Here is a 26,350-nt window from a genome sequence, read left to right on the forward strand (position 1 = left end):
CAAACTGGACATTTACAAGTTTTTACCCAGTAGTAACTAATTCCATGACTTCGTTTCCTTATTTATTTTGATAGAATTGTATTTGCAAATTAAATAGAGAAGGAAATCCGTTCATCGGCAGAATTTTTTTCAAAATTCAAATGTGCTTCAAGTGAAGTAAAACTTGAAAGATGATAGCTTGAAATAAAATAAGTGGTTTTAGTTTATATTGGCTTCAGTTTATTTTTGTTAAACATTCATAGCAGTTTTCTGTATGATATTAGACAGTCTTAGACAGGAGTTAATTAAATAAGCTTATTCCTAAAGGAAAATTGAAGTAGCACTGAAGATAAAATTAATGCTGCCTCTGTATTTTATCTGGGAAGTTAATTCTACAAAGACCTGCATGCTCCCAATTCAGAGAGCCGTGGCTGGGTATGTTTATGTGGATAAGGAGAAAATTTTGGAAGATACAGATTCTAGATTTAGTTTGCCTAAGTCCCTTAAAGATTTCTGACATCTACCTCAAATTTTGTCTGAGCCACCAGAATCTGCAAAATTTAGCTGGGAATTGCTTGAAAATTTACAGTAAGGCTGCTAGTATTTCCTGCCCCTTCTTGATCTGGGATGGCTGTAAGAGCAGTTTGTCTGTCTTAATGGAGTTTTAGCACTTTTCTCTCCTGGGAGAAATTAAACTGATTGGAAAAACAGGAAACCAAATATCTGAGCAACTTCAAAACCATTTGTGGTTTTGGTTTTAGAAATATGAAGCTTTTTGTAGGTGGAGGCACACATTTATTTTTCTGAAGCAATTTACAAGCCCATAAAAAGTTCATCAAACCAATGACCGTTAGTTGCTCCCTTCTTATCCACGCATTGTGGTGTTTAGATTATATAAGTGCTGCAGTAATATAGGTAAAAATGATTTGAATAAAACTGAAGTGATCCATTTTCTTGAGAACTAAACATTAAGCAACAGTTGAACAATCTTTAAAACTTTTCCTGCTGTCACTTGGATAAATATAACAGCTCTGGAACTGGGTCATTGTCAGGCAAGAGAGAAGTAGGGAAATCCGTTTAATGGAACAGTGCAACTGGGAACTGAGTTCTTATTGGAAAACACCTGGTTCTTCCATTATTTCAATAATAAGAATATACTCTAGTGATCAAATTTCCCATTTTGTAAAATTAAAGTTATAGGAAGAGAGCCCTCTTTACTTCTGCTAAATCCTGGAAGAGCACTCACAGATGGCTGAGAGTGTGTAATAGCTGAGAAAAATACGTACTGTAGAGAGGACTTATGATTATCTGAGATGAGTCAAGTGATGATTTCCCTGGTTCATGATATCCTGTAAATTCCTGCTACAGTTTAGATAAAGTAGTTCATAGAAACACATTTTGGGGATTATAAGGAGGTACCATTAATATTCATGTGCTGGATAAGATGTCTGAAGCATGCCAAGATTTTTTTTTTAATTATCCTTAAATAATCCTTTTATGAAGTTTGCCAGAATGTTTTCTGCATTTAGTCCTGTTCTTCAGAATAAATAATAAAGGAAAGTAATATATAATAAACTGTACATTTGAAGTGATTTCTGCTTGTGTCTGATTAAAACTTTTACCTGAAGAAGAAAAAAGTTTGGGTAAACCAAGGCAAATTCAAGGCCTCGTGTCTAGTAAAAGACGGAGTGTTTTGCCCTTTTTTTTCTCAAATAAATGTGGCTTGTATGCTGAGTTACATTTATCAAAAGAAGGAAGTACCCCAGAACAGGTGTTGAAAAAGAAATAAATTTTTTTTTCTGCTGTGTGAATCAATTTTCCTACATATGAAAATAGAACTAGGAGGTGTTTCCAGGACCCCCATCTGATACTAAAATAGGAGTATGAAACATAACTTCATGTGTCAAGACAAGAACTGTTATTTCAATTCCTTGATTTCCTACTGGAATGAAATCAGTTTCTATATTTAATGTAACATAAACTCAAATGAGACAGAAGCAAATGTCAATAGGTTATGCATTGTGTTGCACAAAGTATGAACAACTTTGAGAAGTAAGAAAGATCCCAATACCTAATGTGTGTAATGAAAGGTGGTAATACATAGAAATAAAGGAGAAGAGGGCAATTTAAATCTAGGGTACATATTAATTTCCATATCATGTCTGGATTTTCTGTTTGGGCAGATGTATTTATGTACCAAATAGACAGCTTTAAATGACTTACCATGACCACTCTTCTACTTAAGCTTATATTGGTGAAGTTTCAGTGTAAAACCCAAACTCCTCATAATTTGCAATTCTAATCAGAATAACAAAGGTGGCTTTATTTTATACTAGTTAAAAATGCAAAATAATGAGGTCTAATACAACTATACTCATTAAAACATATCATTTATCTGATTCAGAGAAGTAGATAAACAAATGGGCTGCATGATGAAGTACTGCTCCATCTCTAGTCCCACTTAGCTGTAGTCTTACTCACTACTGAACCAAATATGAAGGTAATTATTATGATCAGTACCCCTGTTTTTTAGAAGAAAAAAAGAAAGTGAGACAATTACTTCATTTTACACAAGCTGCTTAATTGTATTTTAGAAACTGTCATTGCTGAGCAAGTTTTTGTGCAGTAAATGATTTGTTAAATGCTTAGCTGTCTGTTTGCAGATTATCCATAAGCAGATCTGTTCAAGGGTTATTCTGTCTCTTGATTTACTGATTTATAAGGTATTGAGGAGCAAAACTGAAATCAAGGTTTGACTAATCTATAATTAGAGATTGTTAAAGATTGCTAACAGATTGTTAAAACTAAGTTGAACTTACCTGGGAGAAGAAAGCAAAAGCTTATACATGACCACTGGCAGTTTATAGAAAGACTTTCTTAATTAACTTTAAACAATAAAGCACTGCTGTGAATGCTAGTAGAGTTAGAATAAACAGGATTGTAAGGACATAAAATCAAATTGGCAGAATTTATTTTAGGGAATATATTATGAGTGTTTGCTCAGCTGCTATAACTACCAATCAACTGCATTTCAATAGTCAATGTAAAAATTAAATTTTTGTCAACCCTTTCAGCCAGTCAGTAACTTTCATATAAATGAAGTTTTGCACTGGGTTTCATTAAGGGGGAAAAAATGATTCTTCTATTAAATGAGCAGAAGAGTAAAAACTCTGAGCAATTTTGAACTTAGTAAGTGGTCTCTTGTAAATTCTCTGCCTATTCTGTGCTTTATCTACAGCTTTTATGATAAGCATTTGTGCAGAATATTAATTAAAGATATTTTTAGCATAGCACCAGTTTGGGTGGGAGGCAGCTGTGTGTACCTCGTGGCAGATGGCTTTGTTTTTTTTTAAGTTTACTGACACAGAAGAAGCCATAAACATGTAAAAAAGTAAGATTTCAAATTGGGAAATCAGCAACAGAGCATAGATACTTTTTTAAACAAATAATGTTGTGCGTAGCTTTCAGGCCAAATGGGAAAAACAGTGTGGTGTATTAGACTTTTAAAGGAATTTTTTCCTATGTCATCAAGTCAGTGAATCAAATTTTTGATTAGCACTGCCTGTTATTCATTTTCTACCACTGAAATACACTGTTATGTCTAATTCAGTGTGATGCAAGTTGTATTCTTCTTTTCCAAATCTATTGACTGTAACAATACCCTCTAATAATACTGTGTTTACTTCCTCTTACTGCCTTCCTGTCCCTCTTTTTCCTTATTCTCTCAATATATGGCACCTATGTCATAAATTAAATACTGTTTTTCTGAGTACATAGATTTTATTTATCTTTCTTGTCTTTGAGAACTGTACTGGTCATTTCTTAGCTACTTGCAGTAACTTCATTTGAATTCATTGTTTTTTCTGACTTCTGCTCTGTTTCAAAATTTCTGGATTCTGAGACCAGAAGAAGAGTAAGCTTCTCAACTCCTGTGGGAATCACTTTTCCGTGTGTTCTCATCCATCATTTCCACTACCATTGTGTGAGAGTTCATTTTTCCTGCTTTCCTTTCTGCTGTGTGTTACCAAAGTGCCAAGGAGATGGATGATAGTGGCATTAGACTAAGGAAGTAGTGAGAACTCTTTGGCATCTATTATGTGTAATGTCTCAATTTGCTGCTCTAAGATTTGGAGTATATTAGTCCTTACAAGATTTTTCATTGCCATTCATAACATCAGCTGCTTTTTTTCTGGAGTGTAAACTTCTTTATCCCAGAAATACTTACATGGAATTTAAAGTCCTTCATCAAGATGTGCCTGTGAATGAAATCACTACAGGAGACACTCCTAAACTTCCTTGGGAACCATTTCAGTTTTCTGTGGGCTGTAGACATTCAAGATGCCCATACTAGTTTTCTCCCTAGACTTGAAGACAATGAGAAGGGGTAAGAAACTGTCTTGTGGGAGCCAGAAAATACAGCCCTGTTTCCATTTTTGAGATGTGAGAAGAATTGCAGGCTGTGTAGAAGAAAGTAAGCTCAGCTCAGAGGGTTTGCTTTGCTACTAAAGGTATCAAGGCAGGTGAAAAATCATTTTTCAGCCTGTCTAAAGTTAGTTTTAAATAATCTTACTGATTGTTAACAAAAAATAGATTCCTACATTATTTCTTGGAAACCGTAGGTTGCTGCTGTCTTCCAGGATCATAATGGCTTGGCATGATTAAATCCAGTGGTGTAAAGCATGTGACATTTAAAGACATTTTTGTTCTTTCTATCACAGTGGCTGTTTCACAGCTGTTGAAACAACACCTCATTTTTTTTCCCAACCTTTCTTTGAATATACTGTGACTCAATGCATTCTGTTGGAAATTTGAGAGAGAGAGAATCTTTTCTTCATTCCTTATAATTGCCTGGATCTGGGCTTCTGGACAGGAGGCAACGTCATGTTTTGTATACTGTTATTTTTGCCAGATATTCTACTACAAATTGGCACTGAATGTTGATATGCATCTACAACATTTAAGTTCTTTGATAGCTATCTTCAGGGGGTCTACAGCTGAGTGTGAATAAACAAACATGGAAAAGAATGTACTCCGCCTGTTAATTGATGATATTCTTCCAGTTTAAAACTCAAATTTGAAAATCCAGGAGCTTTTTACTTCATAGCTTTATCCACTTCTGCTTAGTGATGGAGTCTTCCAGACCTTCATAATGAAGGTCATGAGCACATTACTTCGTTGCATTCTTAAAGGAAGATATTCTATATAAAAACTTATTTCTGAATAAAGTCAGTCTAGTTTCTGTTTCCTTGTTTTGCTAACATAACTGTAAAACTTGCAGATTAAGACCCCCAAAATTATCTGCTTGAGGTTTAGAACTTCTTGTTGATATACCAGATGATTTTGGAAAGGCTAGTCTGTTCCTTTTTAGGAATACCTCACTTTATGTGAAACAAGGTCCAGTCACTAGACCAAATTGGAAGTTCTAATTTAGAAAAGTACACAATAAATTCTGTAGAATGTACTGCAACATGAATATCAGATATCATCAAAAGCTTATTTTCTAGTGTGCCAGCACTGATATCCTGAATCAGACTGGTGTTCATCTGGTCCTGGGGTACATATCCAGCTTGCAAAATTAGAGACTTCAGTCAAAAGTACAAACACAGTAAGCAGACATAGTATAATCTTCCTTTTTCAAATGGACCATATAGACGTCTCTGATTTTCTTGTTCCCTGAACCCTAATAGGTACTACACATTCCAGTGTATGTTATCATTCACTGTGGTAACCCTTCATACTCTTCATATCAATTTATATGTCTGGTTCTGTTCTAATCTATTTCAATTTCAATCCTACTATATTCAGTTCATCCTTTGCTAGTAAGTTTCACAGCTCAGTTATCTTAGGTGAGTGTGATCACAATACCACCCTGTTTTCAGCTGTACAGCTTCTGGGCAGCTTGGACGATTGGACAGTGGCATCTGAATTTTGAGTTGATAGACCCATAGTATCAATAAAATGAGACACTACATTTGGCAGGATGCTCATTTACTTGTATATTAGTGGGATATTCCCTTAAACTAGTTAAAAATCCAGAATTAACTTATTAAGAAGGTAGTTTGTCTAAAAAGTGCAGCAGTAAGGACTGCTAGTGAGAGTTGTCAAGAGGTTGAGATCAACTGGAAGATTCTTTCCACCTGGATTTTTGATGCATTGCAGGCTTTTATTTGGAAACTCCTCTGCATCTTTTCTTTCTTTTAGAGTTCATCCATGCAAAGAGTGCTGAGTTTTACTCTGGGTTGTGATAAACAGGAAAGAGTTGAAAGGAAAAATTATCTTTTAGAATTCTAGATCAAGGTATTTTACTCTCTTTACAAATGAAGACCTAAAGAAACAGGATAAATTTTCCTGTTTTACATGGATGCCATACCAATGCCAGTATCTTCAGGCTGAGAAAGAGTCAATTTCAAATTCCTTGATGCCAAGGAGGCCCTCAGAGCAGCCTCACTGCAGGCATTTGGGAGCTTACTGAGAGGCTGTTTGATTCTCTGCTCTGGCTGCCTCTGTGCAGACTCTCTTGGCTTCTGGATTCTGCCTCTGTCTATGCCTCAACCTTAAAAACATGCAGTAATCTTCTAGCAGCTCTGAGTAGCTGCTGGATGGTATACATTCTATAGTTGGTATTTCTTTCACTCGCATATACCGCAATTGTTTTTTAGTTACTCTGTACTGTGTTTTAAACAGAAAGATGTGACAAACTGCACTGAAAAGCATTTCAGGAGGGAATTCAGGTATAATACAATGTACTTATGCTAGTACAGGATGTTATTTCATGCTCTGTAATCATCAAGCAATGAGATGCATTTTGAGAGTGGGTGCTTTTTCTAAAATATGTATTTTCCTCCATCCGAAAGTTATTGATGAGTAATGCAGAGTACATTGATGGCTTAATGCAGGAATTATGTGTCTGAAACTGTATAACCTGATAATGGATGTGGCCTCTGGCCTTCAATACTATGAAACTCTGAAAAAGCTGTGAAACACCATCTGGCGAGACTAAGAGGTGTATCTAACACAAAACAAGCTTCAGATAACTCTGCCACAAAAGGTATATGACTCATGTTCTAGGAAATTCTCTCATTACCGACTGTAGGAACACAGCACAGTGTAAAAGGGGTACTCTGTTGTACGTGCAGATAGGGAGACACCCTGTAGTACAGGTGGTGAAGGGGACCTTGGTTGTGCTCCAGAGAGGCAGTGGGATTTATCGGGAGCCGGGAAGGGTGCAAGGAAGGTGTTCTCTGGCTGGATGCATGACCTCATAACATTGGGCAGCTACTGTGTCACTGTCCACTGCACTCGGACAACAAGGACTCAAATATTCTGAAAAGTGAATTAGAAATAGCATCTTGCTAAACAGTACAACCAGAAAGATGTATGGAAAGATGAATACATAATTAGAAAGTCCTGCTGTGATGTAAAAAAAAAAAGTATTTTTGTTAAAGCAGGTATAATTCTTCAGCTGGTATAAATCAATAGCTTAAATGAAGCTGTGCTAATTTACTCCAGCTGAATATCTGGTCTGTTACTTACTAGTTTGTGTCAAATACCCAGCCCTGCTATCATCATCTCCAGAAACCATTCAGCTCCTTATTTAGAGCATAAAGATCTGAGAGAAGTTAGAAATTCTGATTGCAAGAGTCTGACCCAACTGACTTCATTGATAACACATGTGACAGAGGTTTGGTGTACTAAATATGGAGAGATAAAAAAGGAAACCTCCAACTCTATAAAGACAAAGCTGCCTTTTTTTTTTTTTCCCCCAAGGGAAAAAAAAAAGCCCAACTCCTATATCCACATACTGTTCAGAATTAAAAGGACTCTGAAGTTATTAAAACCAGTCTTACCATTGGCAGAAAGCATTACAAATCTCATCAAACGTATTTTTAAACTAAAATACAGGATGTAAAATCCAATGTGAAGAAAAAGGTTCCTAGGAGTCTATGAATCAAGTCTTCTAATGCAAGGACAATCACAGTGGAAAGATTTACACAAAGTCTCATTCCATGAAGCTACTCATTCTGATACTTTTCTTACTGGATATTACTTAATATTTCACAAGCATGAGAAAATCCTGGCTTCTATTTCAGCATTGTGCAAGCTGTCACAACAGCTTATGAATCTGATCACAAAATACAAACAAAGCCAATCATTGCGTTGATGGAAACAATGGCAGTTTAGCTACCCAGCCAAGAAAAACCATACTCACCTGGACTGAATAGAATTTGCAATGCTTCATTATAAAGAAATGAGGTAACTGAAACCTATCTGATTGAATTGCAGGTCATAAAGATAGCGTTACTACTGTTTTCTAATGTCTATGTTGGCTATTTGAAGTATCTAGCTTGCTGTAAATACTGTAAGATTTGATTAGCAGAAAATAGTATAAAAGTAATAAATACCCATCAGCGGTCTGCCGGGACATTATCGTCTCTAATAAAGCAGAGGGATGGTCAGAGGCCCAACAATATGACAAGACTGTAATGAACAAACTATGGTTTGCATAAAGAACCCCACCTTGCAAAGAATTATGTTGCAATAATTGCCTTTTTTTGCATTAATATGTTAGAGATACAATAAACAGGACCTTCCACCACCAGTACTTTAACTCTGTGTAACTAGGGTTTGAGCCAAAGTCCTTAATGTCAGCTCAGTGAATTTTCTAGACAGTTCATTATTCTGCAACATAATAAAGTTTAACAGTAAAAAAGAAGCAGAATCAGTAGTTTGATTACTTTGTTTAAAAGTTGTTTGGTGTCCACTGGTCTTGGGTCACAAAAGCCCAAGATTCAATTACTGAAGAACATGTGAAGGTTATCATTATGAAATTTTATTTTCATGATGAAAATATTGTGCTCAGAGTGCCCAGGAAGACTGATGAAGTGATTCTGGAGAACTTGCCAGTTTCCTCTTCCAAAACTCAGTCAAAATTGAAGAAGGAAGCCTAGAGGATTCTGTAGTTCAGCTGAAATAAAAAACCTCTGAGCAATGGGATTCAATGAAGAGGAACACAATGACTTCTTTAAATTATTTGGTCTCTAGATTAAATCAGATTATCTAATTTAATTATTTTCCTGGGTGCACATTTGTCTTTTGTTATTTCTTTACTACAGAAAGGTTGTCTTCATAGCATTTTTTCTAACATGCACAAAAATACCAAGTGCAATAAATTGTGATAGCCCAAGTACAGCTAATTATGATGTATGTTGCAAAACAATGGTAAATCTTATTTTCTGCTTTTTTCATGCTAATAATAATTTGAAATCATGTATTGCTGATTAGGTAATATTTGGAAATGACTGATCCTGCTAATCCCAGATGATTTTTTCTCCATTCAACTTGGCATAGTTTGTTGTCTATTCTGGCCTCTAGGAGGGTATTGCAGGTCAGCGACAAGGTGCATTGGTAAATGAACATACTGAAGCTTGCAGAATGATTTCTGAAGCTGTTACTTGCTCCAGTTTCTCACATGGCACATACTGATTCTGACCATTTTAAAACTGATTCGTCTTTTGAAAAATGACAGTGGAGTTAACCATTCCTTACCTGTTGGTGGTCAACCAAGTGGGGTAATGAAACAAGTTGTAGAAAATGAGTTCTCCAGACTGTATGTCTTGGTTTCCTTTAATTGTGTGTCACATAACAATTCATGTGTCTGTTTTCAAATATTTTGAATAACAGTATTTGTTTGGCATGTTTTGGAAGACAAATCTGGCTTGAACTTAGACACAATCTTGCTTAAACCACAGTAGTTTTTTGATTTTTTTAAAAAATAACTTGCTTGAGGAACACAAGTCATACCCATCTAAATATCTCTTGTGTATCCAGTAAATAAGAAACTTGATAATGTTCTCAAATATAATTCTATCTCTTGTTCATGAAGCTTTCTAATGTCTGTGCATTTTGTGTTAAATACGACTAGAAAGAAGGTTCTAATCAGCAGGATTTAAAAGGAATTGTATAACTTTGATTTGTTTGCTTCCATGTGACTTCACATTTTTCCCCACAGTCTACTCTTCTTTTTTTTTTTTCTCTTTTTTTCCTTGTTCTTTCTCCGATTCCTCCCTCCCGCCTTCTTTTTTTGGCTAAGGTTGCTTGGCAGCAGGAGAATTGCTGTGGTTTCTGCATTCTGCATTTTTGCCACTCCATTTAATGGGCCCATATTGGCTTTCTCCCTTGTTGGTACACTGTGGGTCAAGTGTAGGCGTGTGCATGCTTTACAAATTTATCCCCATCATCAGTAATGTCTGTCCAAGATGTTAGTAGCTGGTAGTTTTGTTTGAGGGACACTTCATGCTGTAATTCTTGAGTGCAAATCACTTTTTGTTTCTTTTGTTCATTTATAATGAGAGACTGAAATGGAGCTTAAATAATTCCTTCAATGAATACATTAACCAGACCCTTCTATTGTGGCTGTTTAAGAACTGAAAACAATTAGCACAAAGCCACATTTCCTTCACAGAGCTTTAAAAGAAGTCAGGGCATTACCATTAAGATAATCATGAATTCAGTCTCTGTGGAAAGGCAGGGAGGAAAGAAAAAAAGATTAAATATATTTCAAGACAAGCAAAAAGATTTCTGGTGGGAACATTTCACCGTTGAATAAAACATTCCCTTGGGAAATAAATTGCTATTTGAGTTTGTATTTTGAAGCACTTTGTGAGTACCTTCAACGAAGCCAAATAAGAACTTCCTTCTCTAAAAATTCTAAACCTACAAACCCACTACAAACAGTAGCCAGTTTCCCAAGAGACAGGCTGTTAATTCACAAACAATAATATCATCACAGTTTGGAAAGACTGGAATCAGAAAGCAATATTGTTGATATTCACGTCTCAGGAAAAATTTGTTTTCCACAGGGCTAAAATTTTGTTTGTTTGTTTCTGTCATATAACTTATCCTTCCCAGGACATGCAGTCCTATTTTGTGACATCAGAAGAAGATATTGCAGTAATGAAAAATGCTAGCTTAGGATTGACTTAATTTGTAAACCTGGACAACCTGTTCTTCCATTTAGAAGAAAGTTAGTGAGCTGAGAATCAAAGCCATAAATTGCAAGGGTTGTAAGGCAAGAAATAGCTACTAACTATCCATGCCAAGGAAATCTGGGAATCTAACCTCTACTCTAAAGGTTACTTGAAAAAAAAAAAATCTGCATGAACAAAGAGAACTCCCCTTCAAAATATACTGACAGGAAAGCTAGGAAGAAATCCTGCTGATAGTAGTTAGCTTAGACCTGGAATAGTCTCTTCTATGTTCGGTAGAGATGCTGAACTTCTTCCAAGGGTAATAAAGAATTGAAGGTGAGAGGAAAACACAGAGAACATCCTGAGAATCCAACTACTTTCTTATAAGCTTTCTACTTGCTGTAACTGCATGAGAGTTGTGTGTACAATCACCTGAGTTTTCTCCTGCCTTCTGATGTGGTGTTAAATATTTTCTATATAGTGATACCACTCCAGTAGGTGGCTTTCCAGCATGCTAATAATGGAGATGCTCATGTGAAAGCTATCTATACCCCCATGAGCACATTTGTCATTGGCTATGGGGTCACTAGGAACCTAACCGCATCACCTGTGGTAGATTTATTACAATAGCCCACAGTTCCCTTTAATTTCGTTACAGTGGCCTAGAAATGAAACAAATCATCTTGTCTGACCTCACAAAAATTAAAGAAAAAAGAGCTTTTTTGTTTTCTTCTTGTTGTTTTGGCAAGAAAAGCATTTATCCAAATAGAATTACATTTTATAGATGGGAAGGGAGTTTTCATGAGGAGAACAGTCATCTTCACAGACCTAGTTCGATCTGTGGGAATGCAATGGTAAAAGAGGAAGAAATATCTAAGCTGCAGGTATTACTACTTCTGCCTAAAAATGAGATTTTTTGGTTTGGAGTCTACTTTATGTCTTGATTCACATTAGACATGGATTCTTCTATTCTTTGGTTTAAAGCAAAAGCTGACTTCATGACAGTAAAGGTTTCAAGTTGTCAACCCTATTACAAACGCATTGACACAGCCTCTCTGATTACCTGGGCCTGCATATTTCCCTATGGGGACCTAGAAAATCTGTTTGGAAAATCCTGAACATTTCTGAAGGACCAGTGTATAATGTGTAACACAGAAACATAGCATTTGGAGAGTGATGTCCTTAATTAAATAGGGTAGTATTCCTTTTTTATGTATTCCTCTGAAAAACATAGAGTGCTCATACCCAAGAAATTCCCAGAAGGAAACATACAGAATAGATTTTAAATTGTGCATAGCTTTCTGGCTCTCTATGGAGGAAAGAAAAGTGTTCAGAATGATTAACAGTGGCAGAATCAGGCTGTAAAACCTCTGCATATTTTCAGTTCTTACATGTTCTTACGTGGACTTGGGTAAAGACAAACAGCTTTCAGAATTCAGATCTGGAGGCAGACTATAACTGCTTCTCAGTTTGGGACCTAGTGTTGGGCTTGTACCCCTCTCTACCCACCCTAATTCCATTTTGGAGAATAAGGAAAAAGAAAATTTGGATCAAAGCTGCAACACAATACCATGGAAGATTAAAAGCAACAATAATTTTCTTATTTCAGAACTCCCTATGAGATTTTGTTAAACATTTGCTTGAGGCACCAGTGGTACTACTCAAGTTCATTTGGCAGCTAGCAGCTGCTTAGACACACCTGGGAGTCCACTAGGGTGCCTTTCCTTCTTACGTGATTGTGTCTTGCAGGGCTGAGGGATGCAGTAAAGCTCTTGTCACCCATATAAAAGTGTGGTGCTCTTTCACTTGGAAGTGTGCAGGCAATAAAGTGGAATGTTGTTGTTAGCTTTTACGGAGAGTAATTCAGAATTGAAATACATGCGCAAGTTCTTGTGCTGTTTGGAGTTTAAACCAAACAGGGTGTTACACAATAACTTGGCTTATTAAGAGCCTGCATTCCTCATCCCACACTATAAATGTCATTGCTACCTTTCCGGTATTTAATACCTTAATTTCTGTCATATGCTTCATGTTCTAATTTGTTTCTGTCATAAAATCCAAGAGATGCATGCCTGAGAATACTACTAATAAGGAAAAGTAACCCTTCTTATCATTGTCAAGATACTCAAAGCCTCTCAAAAACCCCAGTAAGCTTAAAGAAACTGATTTTTAAAATCATAATGTTAGAAGAAGCGTTTTTAATAAACCAGTACATATTTTTTTGCCTTAAATTTTGATGTTAGTAATAATTTTCTGGGTGCTTTGGGCTTTGAATATTCAAAATTAAAAAAGCTTCGACTGAGCAACTGTCACCTTGAAACTACTCCTAGGATGTACCCAAATATTTAATTATAAATATTTGAGGCCACATTTGATATTTGTGCTTTGTGATTGAGATACTTTGGCATCCCTTGGCCTCTGTGCTGAAAAGGGTGCTATCGGAGGTACCATGATTATTTGCATCAGATTTTTGGCCTGTATTGTTATTTCTGTGCCTCCTGAATTCAGCAAAGTATCACTATTACACCTTCGTAACAAAGAATTAGTACTAGTTTAGTTTATTGATGGTCACAGCAAAATTAATGAAGCTACTTCCACAATGAGACAGTACTCAGGTGCAAGAAAACTTAGACTCTGTTGGCTGGGATGCATCCTTCCACCCTCTGGTTTATGTTAGGTTTTTTATTTCCTAATTCAGTATTTGTCTGCCTGACTCCAAAGATTTCTGCCCCATGGACTCACACCACTGGATCTAATGGAACAACTCATGTTTTTGCACTAATCTAAGAGATAGGAACTGAGCTAAAATGAGAAAAACATTATTGCTTAGATATTTTCTGGAATTTTCTCTCACCTCAATTTCATAACAGTCTCCTTTGTAACATCAGTTGGGTATCTGAATACCCAGATAGCTTCCTTGTGCTGAGAAACTTCGGTGCTATGCTGTTGACCTTCAGGTATGCATTAGCGAAACCTCCTTTCCGATGTTGCTTGCAGATCCTTGAAAAGCCACATATTGCTGCAGATGATTGCTGCTGCTAAGGGTCAGATTTCTGCCAGGCTGCTCATTCTTCATATGGTTTACTCACTGCTTAAGAAGGGTTCAGTTGCCTTATTTTTGGAGAATGTTTTCTAAGCTCGTCTGATCATAAACTGAAGGAACAGAGATGAGAGATGCGGTGGCTGTGTTACAATGATAATAGGTTTCCTGAGAGAATGAAATGATGATATATATGTAGCCAAGACTTTAAGGGAACTTGAAAAATGGAAAACAGTCTTTCCGGATATTAATCCAATTTACTGACACTCATCTGAAATGGATTGATTCCAGCTCTCTCAGTAAGGATGGCCATACTCTACTAGGACTAAGTTTCATCAGCAGATGTATAAATTACAGTGAACCCAGGAGGAGCTACTGCTCAAAGCAGAAAAGTGTACAATATAAATCAAGAGGAGAATAACGGTTTTTAGATAACTGCATGCTTTCAGTTCTTTCCTTTTTTTCAAGATTTTATCATTCAGGTTTGCTGAGTTAAAAGGAAAAAAAAAAGCTTTCATTACTGCTTTTCTTGGTTTTTATTTCTCATCTTCCTTCATCCTCAGTTTCCCAATGTCTTTTTCAACTCTCTTGGACTGCCTATTCTTCCTGAATAGTGCCTCTGGCATCTACTTCTCTCCCATGTAATTATCAGCAGTTAGACCATTAATATTGATATGCTAAATAGTTAAGTTTTAAAGGTTAGCAATACTTCGTTAAGATTATTGATACTGCAAATGCATTCTTTATGAAGTCTTTAAGTATTGATAACTTTGGAAGAACACAGAATACTTTACTAGGTTTGGTTTCTTTTTGAAAACCAGTTAGAAATTGTAATAACAGGAAGCTGACTGCTTTTATAAAGAAAAGATTTTGCAGAATCTGGGTATATTTGTATAGGAGCAGAATAAGCAAAGTAGGAAGGTGAATCATTGGTGAGGAAATTACTTTTTTACACTGTTTGTAATTTGACTTCTGAAATTAGAAGCACAAAATTGTAAGAAAACCTAATTAATCAAAATTTTATCATTACATTTGCTGACCACAAGTGCTTAAAATCACAAGTAGAGAGTGTTACTTAAAAATAAAATAAAACTATAGATTTCCTTTCTTGAAATAAGTTTTATTGTTGAACATTTTTTGCCCCTCCTGGGATGAAACATTTTTATGAAATACGAGCTATTTCAGGGACATTTTTATTTGTAAGGTAGTGATTTGTCCATAATTTTTATTAGAAAAAAGAATATGTGTCAGTAGCAGGGCTTCTTTTTCTTTTGGACATATGCATGCTTGGTCCTCTGACACCCCTGAGGATTCTTCATTGCCCTGACTCAGTAATAGAAGAGTAATATCAGTGGGTGTATCTCTCAATGTTATCCACAAGACAGAAAGCTAAGTATAAATTTTAAAATCCCACACTTGTAAAATTCTGTACCTTTTATAGAAAGTGTGGGGTTTGGGGTTTGGTTTTAAACTTAAATTTTACAGTAGAGGAGCTCAAAGCAACCAAGAAAATTAGGTGCCCTGTATTTTACTACTAGAGACAAGAGTCTTACATCAAAGAAGAAGTCTGTTATGTTAACCAGCATAAAGTTTGGATTCAGGGACTCTTACTTCTTCCCATTACCCACTTCATATTAAGATATTCCCATCCCCCTCTTTAATTTTATTAGCTCATCTCCTTCTAGTCACCCCGTTATAGCTGCACTAGCTTTGCAACAGCTCTGATCTCACTTCGCAGCTGGCAGGGAGAACTGCTCCTCCCAAATAGCAATACCAACTCACTTGTAGGGAGTGGCAAGGCAAATCTATACTCCATCCTCCCCCTGGACACTACACATCATATTCATGGTACTCTCAGGCCCTTCTTTTTCTCTGAACTTCTCAGCTAGGATAAGTAGAGCCAGGATAACTATGGCATCTGGCTATGCAGAAGGATGAATGCAAGAAATAGTCATAATAAAAGCACCAGAGCATTGACTTTCTTCTTAGTAAAATAAATTTAGTAATACAGCAGTTGTGAGTAGTAACAACAGTCCATTTATTAATCCTATGCTTATCTTAAATACATGAGAAATACTGTATTTACCATGCCTGATTATGGTATCTTGTCCTTCGGATGGAGAAACAGAAAAAGATAACAAGAAACTCCAAACTCCACAATTACCATGCATGTGTATCTCACATACATTTATAGGAAGATAAACCTGTATCTCATGGAAATAAATTATTTATAATTGTTACACTTGCATAATTCATACTAGAGTTACAGTCGCTGTTGTCAAATACTAAAGTACAAAATATTCTCACTTAACCATTTGGTAAAACATACTTTTCTCTCAAGCTGAGTCACCTTCAAAATATGTTGTTAAGTGCTGAAAACCAAAAAATCAGCTACATTTCCAGCTGATAATACACTCACAATTTCTGGTTGTTAACCTTTATGGATATTTCACCTGTAGTGGAATTCTTTATAGTCAGTCTAATGAAAAGCAACATACTCCATTAATATGTAAAAAATCCTCCCTGATATTTCACTGCTTTCCAACATTTAAGTTTACTTTATACGTAAAAAAAAAAAAAAAAAAAAAAAAAATCATTCTTTGGCTTGGATAACCAAAGGAAAAAAGGATGTGGGAGCATGAAGAATGATGCGGAATTGTTTTAATTATTTGTTTCCAAGAACTATAACAATGCCATATTAGTACCTAGGACATTTTGATAGGTATTGGTTAGACAGTTACTGAAGAAACAACCCCTTTCTCAAGTAGCTTATATATCTTCCTAAACTTGAAAACAATAGGTGTAAATGATTTTGAATGCAGGTGCATATTTAAGTTTGCTAGCTAAAGTAGTTATATATAAATTTTTTCTGGTCCTCAGAAGTTTTAAGCTCTAACTGCTTGTGATACTGGACAAATATGATCTGTTCCAAAAAGTAAAAATACACTCTAAATATTAATTAATTTCACAAAAGAGGTTATAACTGTTAACTGCCTTATAGACCATAGCTTTAAGTAACAACACAGAAACTTACTTTACAACGGAATCTCATGTAAATGGCAGGTTTTTTTATTCATTAACTTACTGACTTTCTTTAAATGCATGTCTGTTTTCATTAATGGCAATGCTGAATGGTTAGAACGAGTTTAGTAATGGAAGACAAAGGACCATTAATGGACATTTTAATCTTCCAGTCTGATTTATCTGGATATTATGATTGTGTCTATGACAGAATTAAAATTTTGCTTTTCCTAATACAATGTTTTCCTTCTAGGTTTGTGGAGACCAAAATCAAGGTGCAGTTTTCCTACGTGAATTTACACTGATTCGGAGAGAAAGTCTTCATGATGATTTCCTATCTGATCTGCTGAATAACCACAAAACAGAAGATCTGGTAGGAATCTTCTATTATTCTAAAATATTTGATCAGAAATGTTTGCAGAAGTATAGATATTTGTGATAGGTCTTTCATTCTGCTTCATCAGTTTATGGAAAGTTACAAAATCAGATTTGCTACATAAAAATGTCACCCTAAAAATATTGGAAATTCCATGTAAATAAAGACTGTTCATACAGTGGGTGTCAAATGCATACGAGGTTTCATTATTATTTTAAGGACAGACCTTCTCTTAAGCACTAAGAAGCACAGATTTGTCTTTTGCTTTCTAATGAAAATTTTTCTCATTCAGAAATTTGGCAGTCTAATTTGCTACCATTGTTTGATTAGCACATGCAAAGGGCATTTATTTTTTATTGAATATGAATGAGTAAAGTTAAATTCACAGGTTATCTAAAAACAAATAATGCTTTGAAAAGAATAATTTTATAAAATGTACCAAGGAATGTAACAAATGGGGAAAAAGTTTTATGAAAAATATATTTTCACTCTCTTCTATATATGTCTGGCAAGGTATTTTTTTAGGTCTGAAGGATTTCATGTCCTTCAGGCAGTTAATTGTCTGATGTTTTTGAAGAACAGAATGTCAAAGTAAAGAACTTGGGAGTCATGCTTAATTGTGATTTAATATGAAATAAAGCAAGCCAACTGATTTTAAACTGCAGTAGATGTATAGGTCTGATATTTTCAAGGGCTGATATATTACAATGTCCAACACATTGTGGTTTAACAGAAGTGGTGGTGCATTAATGTCTGATATTACCATGAACTGGTGATGTATTTTAGGGATTAAAGTTCAAAATAAAGACTGTAGAATAGGAAAAGGAAGGTGATTCTAGAATAATTAAGTGTTGGCACAGCCATGCTTACCACCTGTTTAATCAACTTTTTCTCATAGCCTCAAAGGGCAATGCCTGAAGTTACCTTTCTTAGTGCATGAGTGAATGTTAGCCATTTATCATTGGTGGGATCATGTAGAGCTAGGACTTTGGAAGGATGGGGTGGATGTCTTTTGATAAGTCTTGTTGCTCAGGATAAAGAATCCAGTTAACGAAGGAGTGAAGGTATTAAACAATCCACTGTGTTTGTGCTAATCCATCTGCTTTCAGACAAGTTACCCTCAGTGCTTTACAACTGCTAAAAGAGATTTCAGATAGGCAAAACCAACACTTTATTCTACCACTGTGTGTGATTTTATGGCAGTTCAGGATTGTATGAAGCAACCGCTTTACTGCCAGGATAATAAAGATTCATTGAACAGAGAATGCTGGTCTTCCGCTGCCCCCATCCACTTTTTGAGGAGATATGGCTGAAATTCTTATTCATTAAAACCATTTATTCTCTGTGGTCCAGAGAAGCAAGCAGCATTTTATTACCATTTTGTCAGTACTGGTGAACTGATTTGTTGTTTTTCTGAGTTGTGCTGGTCTTATGCCTGTTTGTAAGTGTGTCGTGATTATGTTCACATAAGCAGAAAGTACTCTGCAAATTATTCGTAGATTTGACTTCAAGGTAGTGTTCTTTTTTTATTATTATTTCACAAGGATGCTGTATCATTCCTGTAGTCTCCTTTCTATGCAACTATGTGTGTATGAAAACACAGCTTAACTAAAAGAATATCACACAGGAAATATGACTTCGCAATCTTCATTTAGATGACTTAAGGAACTTTTATTCCAGTTTAATCTCTCTGTGATACCATCTTCAACTACAGAAGCACATACTCTTTTCTCTGTGTGACTGGTTCAGTACGGAGCAGGTGGGATGGAAGAGCTTGAAGTAACTTTACTGTATGTAGCCTGAAATATTTAAATGTATATGTGCTGTCATGACTTGTTTACTGTGTGCGCTGCAGACTTTGTTTCAAATGCAAGCATTAATTGCAAAAAGGGCTTTTCTCTGGCATTTATTCTAAGTTTCTGTTTCTTAAATATTAGTGAATTTGTTTTCCTAAATTTCTGTGGCACAGGATATTGTTCCTATTTTATGGATGTAGACTCAAAGGCTCACAGACATTAATGTCAAAAGCATCTACCTTTCTTGAGTGCTCTGAGACACAAGGATCTGTTTTTTTCAATTCACCTCGCATGACATAGCAATAAGTTCAGAGGGGAACTATTGACCTCAGATGCAATCATGAGTGTTCAGCATCTTTGTCCATCAAGCTGAAGATAATGGGTAAGGCATCTACAAGAACAAAGAGTACATGATTTCTAATGTATCAGAAAAAATGCTACAAGTGGCCTGGCTGGAGTGATACAAAAAGTATTGCAGAGGCAGAGATTTAGATATAACTTTCCAGAATAGAAAGCACAAGCTATATTTCAGGACCGATCTTTCTCAGTTCATGGGCCCAATCCTTTTTTTCCGTGTAATTTCCATGGTGAACATGGTGTATCTAATTACAAAATCTGCTGTGAAGATGTTTTCCTAACAAATAAGACACAGACAAAACAGCGTCTTTTATCATACTTCCCCAGTAAATGTCCCACTTTGGTTCTTTTTAGGAGTCCTGTGACTAACATAGGGTAGGCTTATCTGTTTGCAACTTTGCAAAATCAGTGTGCAGATGAAGCCTCAAGGAAAGCTGTGCAGCTAGTGTCTTAATTATAATTTATAAAAATATTTAATGTTTGTATTTTCCCCGGAAGATTACATGAGCTGATTTGATGCTTTCTGGGAAAATTGAGGCTGCTGATCCTGATTTAGAAGTTACTGTCTGAAGAATGTGTCTTCACTCTTAAAAAAAAGACCACATATGACTATTTCTGTGGGTAGCTGAGATAACCTAAAAAGGTTGATTCACTTCTGATGTTGAAAAGTAATAGCCCCATAACTCCATAGCCATTTGGGAGAAGAGATACGTTTCCAGAGGTGCCAGATAAGTCTTTTATGGTATAAATGAGAGAATGGCCACAGTCGGCGAGTGGATATGTATAGCTTTCCGGTCCTGTGCCTTAAAGCTGTTAGCAATGGTGCTATAATAATGCATTGCAATTCCCAGCAAAAGTTGGAGAGATCAAAAGAACTTGTGTTTTTTATAACCAGTTACTACAGCAAATATGCTTAAACAGGAAATACTCATACTATGTGCTTGTGAGGCAGTTTTAAGCAATTGTTTGCAAGCTTGTGTGTTAAAAAGTGTAAGTTAGCCCATTTATCTTAGCTTGCAATGGCCAGTGTCCAATGAAGAATACAGAACAGTGTGTCACCTTTTTTGCTCTACCATAGTGGATGTCCTGTTTCTACAATCTGTAGGCTTTATCTTGGTCATTGAAATGGCTCACAGAGATGCTTTTCTTATCTTTAAGTTATATTTTCATCCTTGCAAATAATGTGATTTAGCCTCTTAATACTGTAGCCATTAGGTCTTAGAGATTCCATTTCAATATAAGCAGTAAACCCCAACTGTATTGGTGTAGCTCTACCATCATTAACTTCAGAGGGGAAAATACTAGAAGCCAGAGAAGATTTATATATTTATCATTTTCTGTCTTGTGCAAAGCCAATAGCTGAGATTACACTAACAAAATTATTCAAAGGAAGCCACTGAGGTATGAAACTCTCAATTCCTAAATTACGGTGTTTTTCTTTCTTTTTTCTGGAGAAAATATTGAAAATAATTGAAGAACTAGGGCAAAATAATTAAAGTATAATGGAGCACATGGATTTAGAATGTGTAGTGGAAACAAAACTTAGGGTAAAAAAAATGCCTAGTTTAAAGAACAGCCCAAAGATTATTCTCCTACAATTTTCTGAAAGTTCCTATTTGTGTGTTCATGAAAGTCAGGGATAATACTATTTCAGATTCATGAATCCTGAGGCAACTCTATAAGAAGTGACTGTTGTACCTAGAAATTATTTTAAAAACTTAGTTAAAAATCCAGAGTTTTCTGTGCTGAGGTCTTATTCTGAGATAAAGTTATTGAATAGAATTTCTCTACATCATTATGAAGTAAGAATGAAAGAAAGTCCTGTATACAGTGAAGAAAATCTAAGATGGGTGTCTAAACTTTGGGGTTTTTCTCCTGTGTAACAGTCGATTCTGGTATTTACAGTGTATTGCTTATGCATTTCAGATGGAGGGGATAATTTTCAGAATGTAAATATCATGAAAATTTTATTTATGCTATTTTTTGAGCGACACTTTTTTTTTTCCTTTGTAGTCTGAATTATTTGATGTATAACAGTAGAGGATGTTAAGCCCGTTGACTAAGGAATTTCCAAGCTTCTTAGCTAAAGATCACATATTTCTAAATGGTTATAAAACAATGCTGCAGAATCGAGCTATGAGCTCCTTAGGGTTGGGAAATAACCAGACCACAGGAATTATAGGGCCTGCCCCATGCAACTGCTGACATGACAGATAAAGAAAAATGCTTTGATGGTAGGAGGGACTCTTTTCTGACTAGCCTTACCTTGTATTTGCTCTTTGTAGAGAACAGATCTCCCTAGTGCAAGTTAAGACAGTCCTATGTACATTGCTGCCAACCCAATTATTTGAAAATCAAGTCTGTTGTGCAAAACCATGAGATTGACCTCAATATTTTGGGGTCTCCCTGAATTTCTACTTACAGCCAGAGACGAGGAATTGTTTAAGAGTTCCCTGGAAAATAATGCCCTCAGACTGATCCAAATCAAACTGGGGCTTTTTCTGGGTTGGTAAGGAAAGCAGTGGGAAAATTAGGGCACAGACTTCTCACAGGCCACCTGTAGCAGCTGCATGGCATGGCAGAACATGGTTTGTGAAGCTCACTTTCATACCATAACCGCTTGGTTTCTTTAGAACATCAGCATGCCCGTAGGCCACAGGTTAATCATTGCTGTGGGAGAATCTCATACTTTTAGAGATGAGAGCAGTCTTCTCAGTTTTTTGGTGACATGGAAACTTGACTGCAGGTAGTGGAATTCTCTTCTTCCATGTAACCTGGCTCAGCTGTTCCATCAGTTCAGCAAAATCAGTTGGCCACCGACTGATGAATTGTGTTCTGATTTTACTGAGTAACGTCTTCCTTTGTGTTACTATTCTCACAACTGATAATTGTCAAGTTCTTTAATATATTGTAGTAATCTTTAAAAACATTATTTTGTTAAACTTCTGTCTCATGAGTCAACCCACATTCATGACTGCTCCTTATCCACTTGCTGTTTTGAGCATGGACTGTTTTCGGTGAAAATAATTTCCTGCCACTAATGTTCTGAAATGTTTTTCAGTCTATAATTTAAAAAATTGTTACTTGTTTCCTGCAGACTAAATTGCTCTAAGCTGATCAAGGTTTTTATCTTAAAGGTTCACCTGCTTTAAAAACAGAAAGTATTAAATATCTTTAGAGATCTGTGGATCATCGAAAACAAAAAATAGGATGGACCATTGGCATCTCCCACTTGCCTTAATTCTCAATGTCTACAAGGACTTAGATACCAAAAGGTTCTAATGCTTTCTTGTCCATTTTTCTGGTTGATTTTTAATGATATTATTTACATCCCTTTAAAAATAGAAGTATGATGGTTGAATGTTTTGGATCCCTAACTGCTCCTATATTTTTCTTCTTCTGTTAGAAAGCCAATCAAGACACTACTGCTCAGGGGGGAAAAAAAAAAAAAGAGAGAGAGAGATTACATTCCAAAGCTTTGAATCCAGGTCCCACAGCTGCCAAAACTGTACCATGACTGTATCTAGTGCTAGAGTTGACGCAGGAAGAAAGGAGGCTGTTTTTAGAAAGACTGAGTTATTACCCTTGCCCACATCAGGAAAATGAAAAATTGAAACTCAACTAAGCCATTGTTTGTGTAATGATATAGAGCACTGTTTGGTCTACGACAGTACTTAAACAAAGTTAAATTTATTCATATCTATTCCAGATAACTCTTCCCTACAACTGAAAATTTCCCTAGTTTCTATGAGATTAAGCAGCTTTTCTGTTTTCTTCACTGAAGTACTGGAAACTCTTTTTTCATCACAGTTTCCACTCTACATAAGCTTAATTCAAATAACTACTAGCTTATTTTGCACTAATACAATATGGGGATGCTCTTTATGTGTGCAAGTCTTGCTTCTGAGCATTTTAATAAAGGTCTTTTAAAACTGTAAATTGCAACTGTAGTGTAAATAGTTCATGAAGGAAATTAGTTAAGAAGAGTTGTTACACTTAAAATATGTATAGTTCTAGCTTTTCAATGCAAACACTCTATCACCATTTTATAAGGTCTTACTTCATTAAAATGAGCGATTCCTCTTTTTTATATCATTGGCAAAATTCATACAATAATTTTTATGGAATTTATTAATTAAGGTACAATGGGTGAAAGGTAAGCATGAAGTAGATGAAAGAATAGTATAAAAAGTCCCTAGCAAGGAAGACAGGATACTGACCTGAGGTATTTCAGACTTCTTCCTCTACCTGAGGTCATGAATTTCACCTTGAATTGTTATATAGAAGGCAAAGCATGAATGAAAAGAGCCATAATCTTTTAACAACTAGTGATGATGACATGGGTAGCTCATTTAAATGTTTTGAGGGAAAGTGCTCCTTTTTGTTGCACTTAGATTACCTCCTTGATTAAGACTACTTTTTTCTACTGCTAGGAAAATGTTTGCTGATTTTCTATTTTACAAATATTAACTGATCGTGCTAGTGAAAAATGTGGTTGCATGGCTTTAACTCCTTGCAAGTTTACCATTCCTCATACCTTCATATTTCTGTGTTAAGCTGGTGTTTCTCTGAAGTTCTGTTAGTTTTCTTTCTTTCTTTGTATGTGTATATATAATACATATATGCCATATATAGCTAATTGCAGATATAGGTACACACACATACCCCTTTATAAAGTGCATATGCCTATCTAGATGTCATGTATGCAGCATGAGACTCAGAAGTCCGAAGTCATGTAGACATTTTAGCAAATGCTCATTACCAAGTTTTCTGAAACAGACTAGAGGAACAAGTCTCAGCTTATTCTTTCAGTTTTGCTTTTCTGGTAAAGAGACTTCTGAACTAAGGCCTGTCGTGCTTTAGCAACAGAGGCTTTTCAAGAACGCTTCTCTTGCTTCCCAGTTGTACAGAGCTTTCTTAGCTGCACTGAATACAGGCATAGAGACTTTGGGATTAATGCTGCCTCTTACAGTTAATAGAGACTCTGTCTGCTGTCCTCTACCCTTGGTCACTGCCTCTCAGCATCACTGCAAATGAAAGGGGGATTATTTTTTTCCATTCCCTGTTCACACGGGCCCAGGCTGCCTCCTGAGGATGAGGGCTGGAGAATCCAGCCTAGGGAGCTTTGGCTATCTAAGGGAGAGGTAGCACATTGAGGGACTAGAGAATGTTAGAAGTGCTTAAACTTTTTCCTTTTTGGGGCACACTAAGCTATGCCAGGGCATTATTCCTAGAAAAATTACACTACTGAAAAATCACTGGCAGGGTTCGGAGTCTAAATTTAGTTTTCTGACCTAAAAGTAAGTCTGTATGCCTGCATATTTCCTAGCTGTCGTGTGTGCCATCATATCCTGGCCTGGTTTATTGAGTTGCCTCTGGTCTAGGATACTGACGAAGGGTTTTGGAAACTCCTGCTCCTGAATTGTGTTAAGTAGGACACTGCCAATTTCAGTATAAGGAAAAAGCACCAGTGGATGAGCATATAGTTTACACCAATGATCAGAAGTCTTGGATTCTAACATCTTCACTGTCAGTGCCAGAAAGACTGTTACCCTTTCCTTAGGTCTCTTTCCTTTCCTTTTTGTTTGTTTTTGTCTGGTTTGGGGTTTTTGTGTGTGTGTTGTTTTTTTGTTGTTGTTGTTTTTTAAGGATGTTAATGTGATCCTCATCTCATGGTTGCCACAAAGTTTACAGTAATGGTATTCAAGAGATGAACTTTTAAAAGTGACTTTGTAGAATCATACCTATAGACAAAACTAATTTGTTTCTATGTTCAGACAAAGAAATCAGCAAGTAGGTTTGTAGACCTGGCTAAAGCCCATACATGGTCAGAATCAAGTGGCTGCTTGCAGAACAGTTTTGTAGCATTCACTCTGCTCCTAATATCTAGATTTAGAATAGTAATTACTTGAAAAGCTATGAATGGATGACCACAGAATCAGAATAAATCCTAAATTGCTCATCCTCAGTTGCAGTACCATTATGCACAATGTGGTTTCAATAATCAGTTGCCACATACTGAATTGTTAAAGCATGATGAATGTGTTTAATCTGTTGGCATTTTTAATTAACATTCCATAATTGTCTTATTAAATCCTTATTTGAAGATTACATTCAAGTCAGCTTGAATTTTGTTCTTGTATGCTTTCCATGGCTTCTCTTCTTTACTTGTAGCTTTCAGATTAGTAGCGCAAGCCTGTATCCAAATATGTTGGCAGTACTCCATTATTCCTTATAACAAGATGTTTGTCAGTCTGATCATACCAGATTTTTTGAAGACTTTTGGGAAAGCAAGCAGCAAAAGATTATTTGTAGAGTCTAAACAGTGGGTTTATCAGAAAAATTCTGCTACAAGATACAGGACATATAATATCTAGCCTTGAAATGACAATCCACTCTAATACTTTCTCTACTACACAGAGACTTTGCTGAAGTGTGCTTTCAAAATAAGCATATTGAATTTTTGCATCATTTTGTACAACCTTTTGGGCCTAAAAGACCTTATCCACAGAGTATTAGTTATTTATCATTCTACAGACAGATTACTGTTTGAGTGGAAAGCTTATTTGTGTTCCGTGTAGGTTTTTGCTCTGTGTCACTCCTACCTGATCTCCTTCAGTAACAACAATATTTGTTCTTCCCTCTTCCTCAGGTGGAATAGTGGGGGCACTGGAACAATCTTCTTTTTTGAATATGAATGTACTATGATAGGTATTTATTATCATTCCTATTTATGATGAAGGTAGGAATGAATCTGCATTAGGACCAGAAGATAGTGAGGTTTGGATGAGAAGGAAGGATGGAGTGTCATCTC

General features: G+C 35.9%; 1 protein-coding gene across 2 annotated transcripts in view; it reads left to right on the forward strand.

The window, feature by feature from the left end:
* ADAMTSL1 (ADAMTS like 1) overlaps window positions 1-26,350 on the forward strand; it is a 476,591-nt gene that overhangs the window by 100,649 nt on the left and 349,592 nt on the right. For both annotated transcript variants that reach the window (XM_075019771.1, XM_075019770.1), the window contains exon 2: window positions 17,261-17,380. In XM_075019771.1, the coding sequence (XP_074875872.1) occupies window positions 17,261-17,380 (120 nt within the window). The remainder of the gene's footprint in view (window positions 1-17,260; window positions 17,381-26,350) is intronic.

This window comes from Buteo buteo, chromosome Z (genome assembly GCF_964188355.1).
Source record: "Buteo buteo chromosome Z, bButBut1.hap1.1, whole genome shotgun sequence".
In the NCBI taxonomy this organism is placed as follows: Eukaryota; Metazoa; Chordata; class Aves; order Accipitriformes; family Accipitridae; genus Buteo; species Buteo buteo.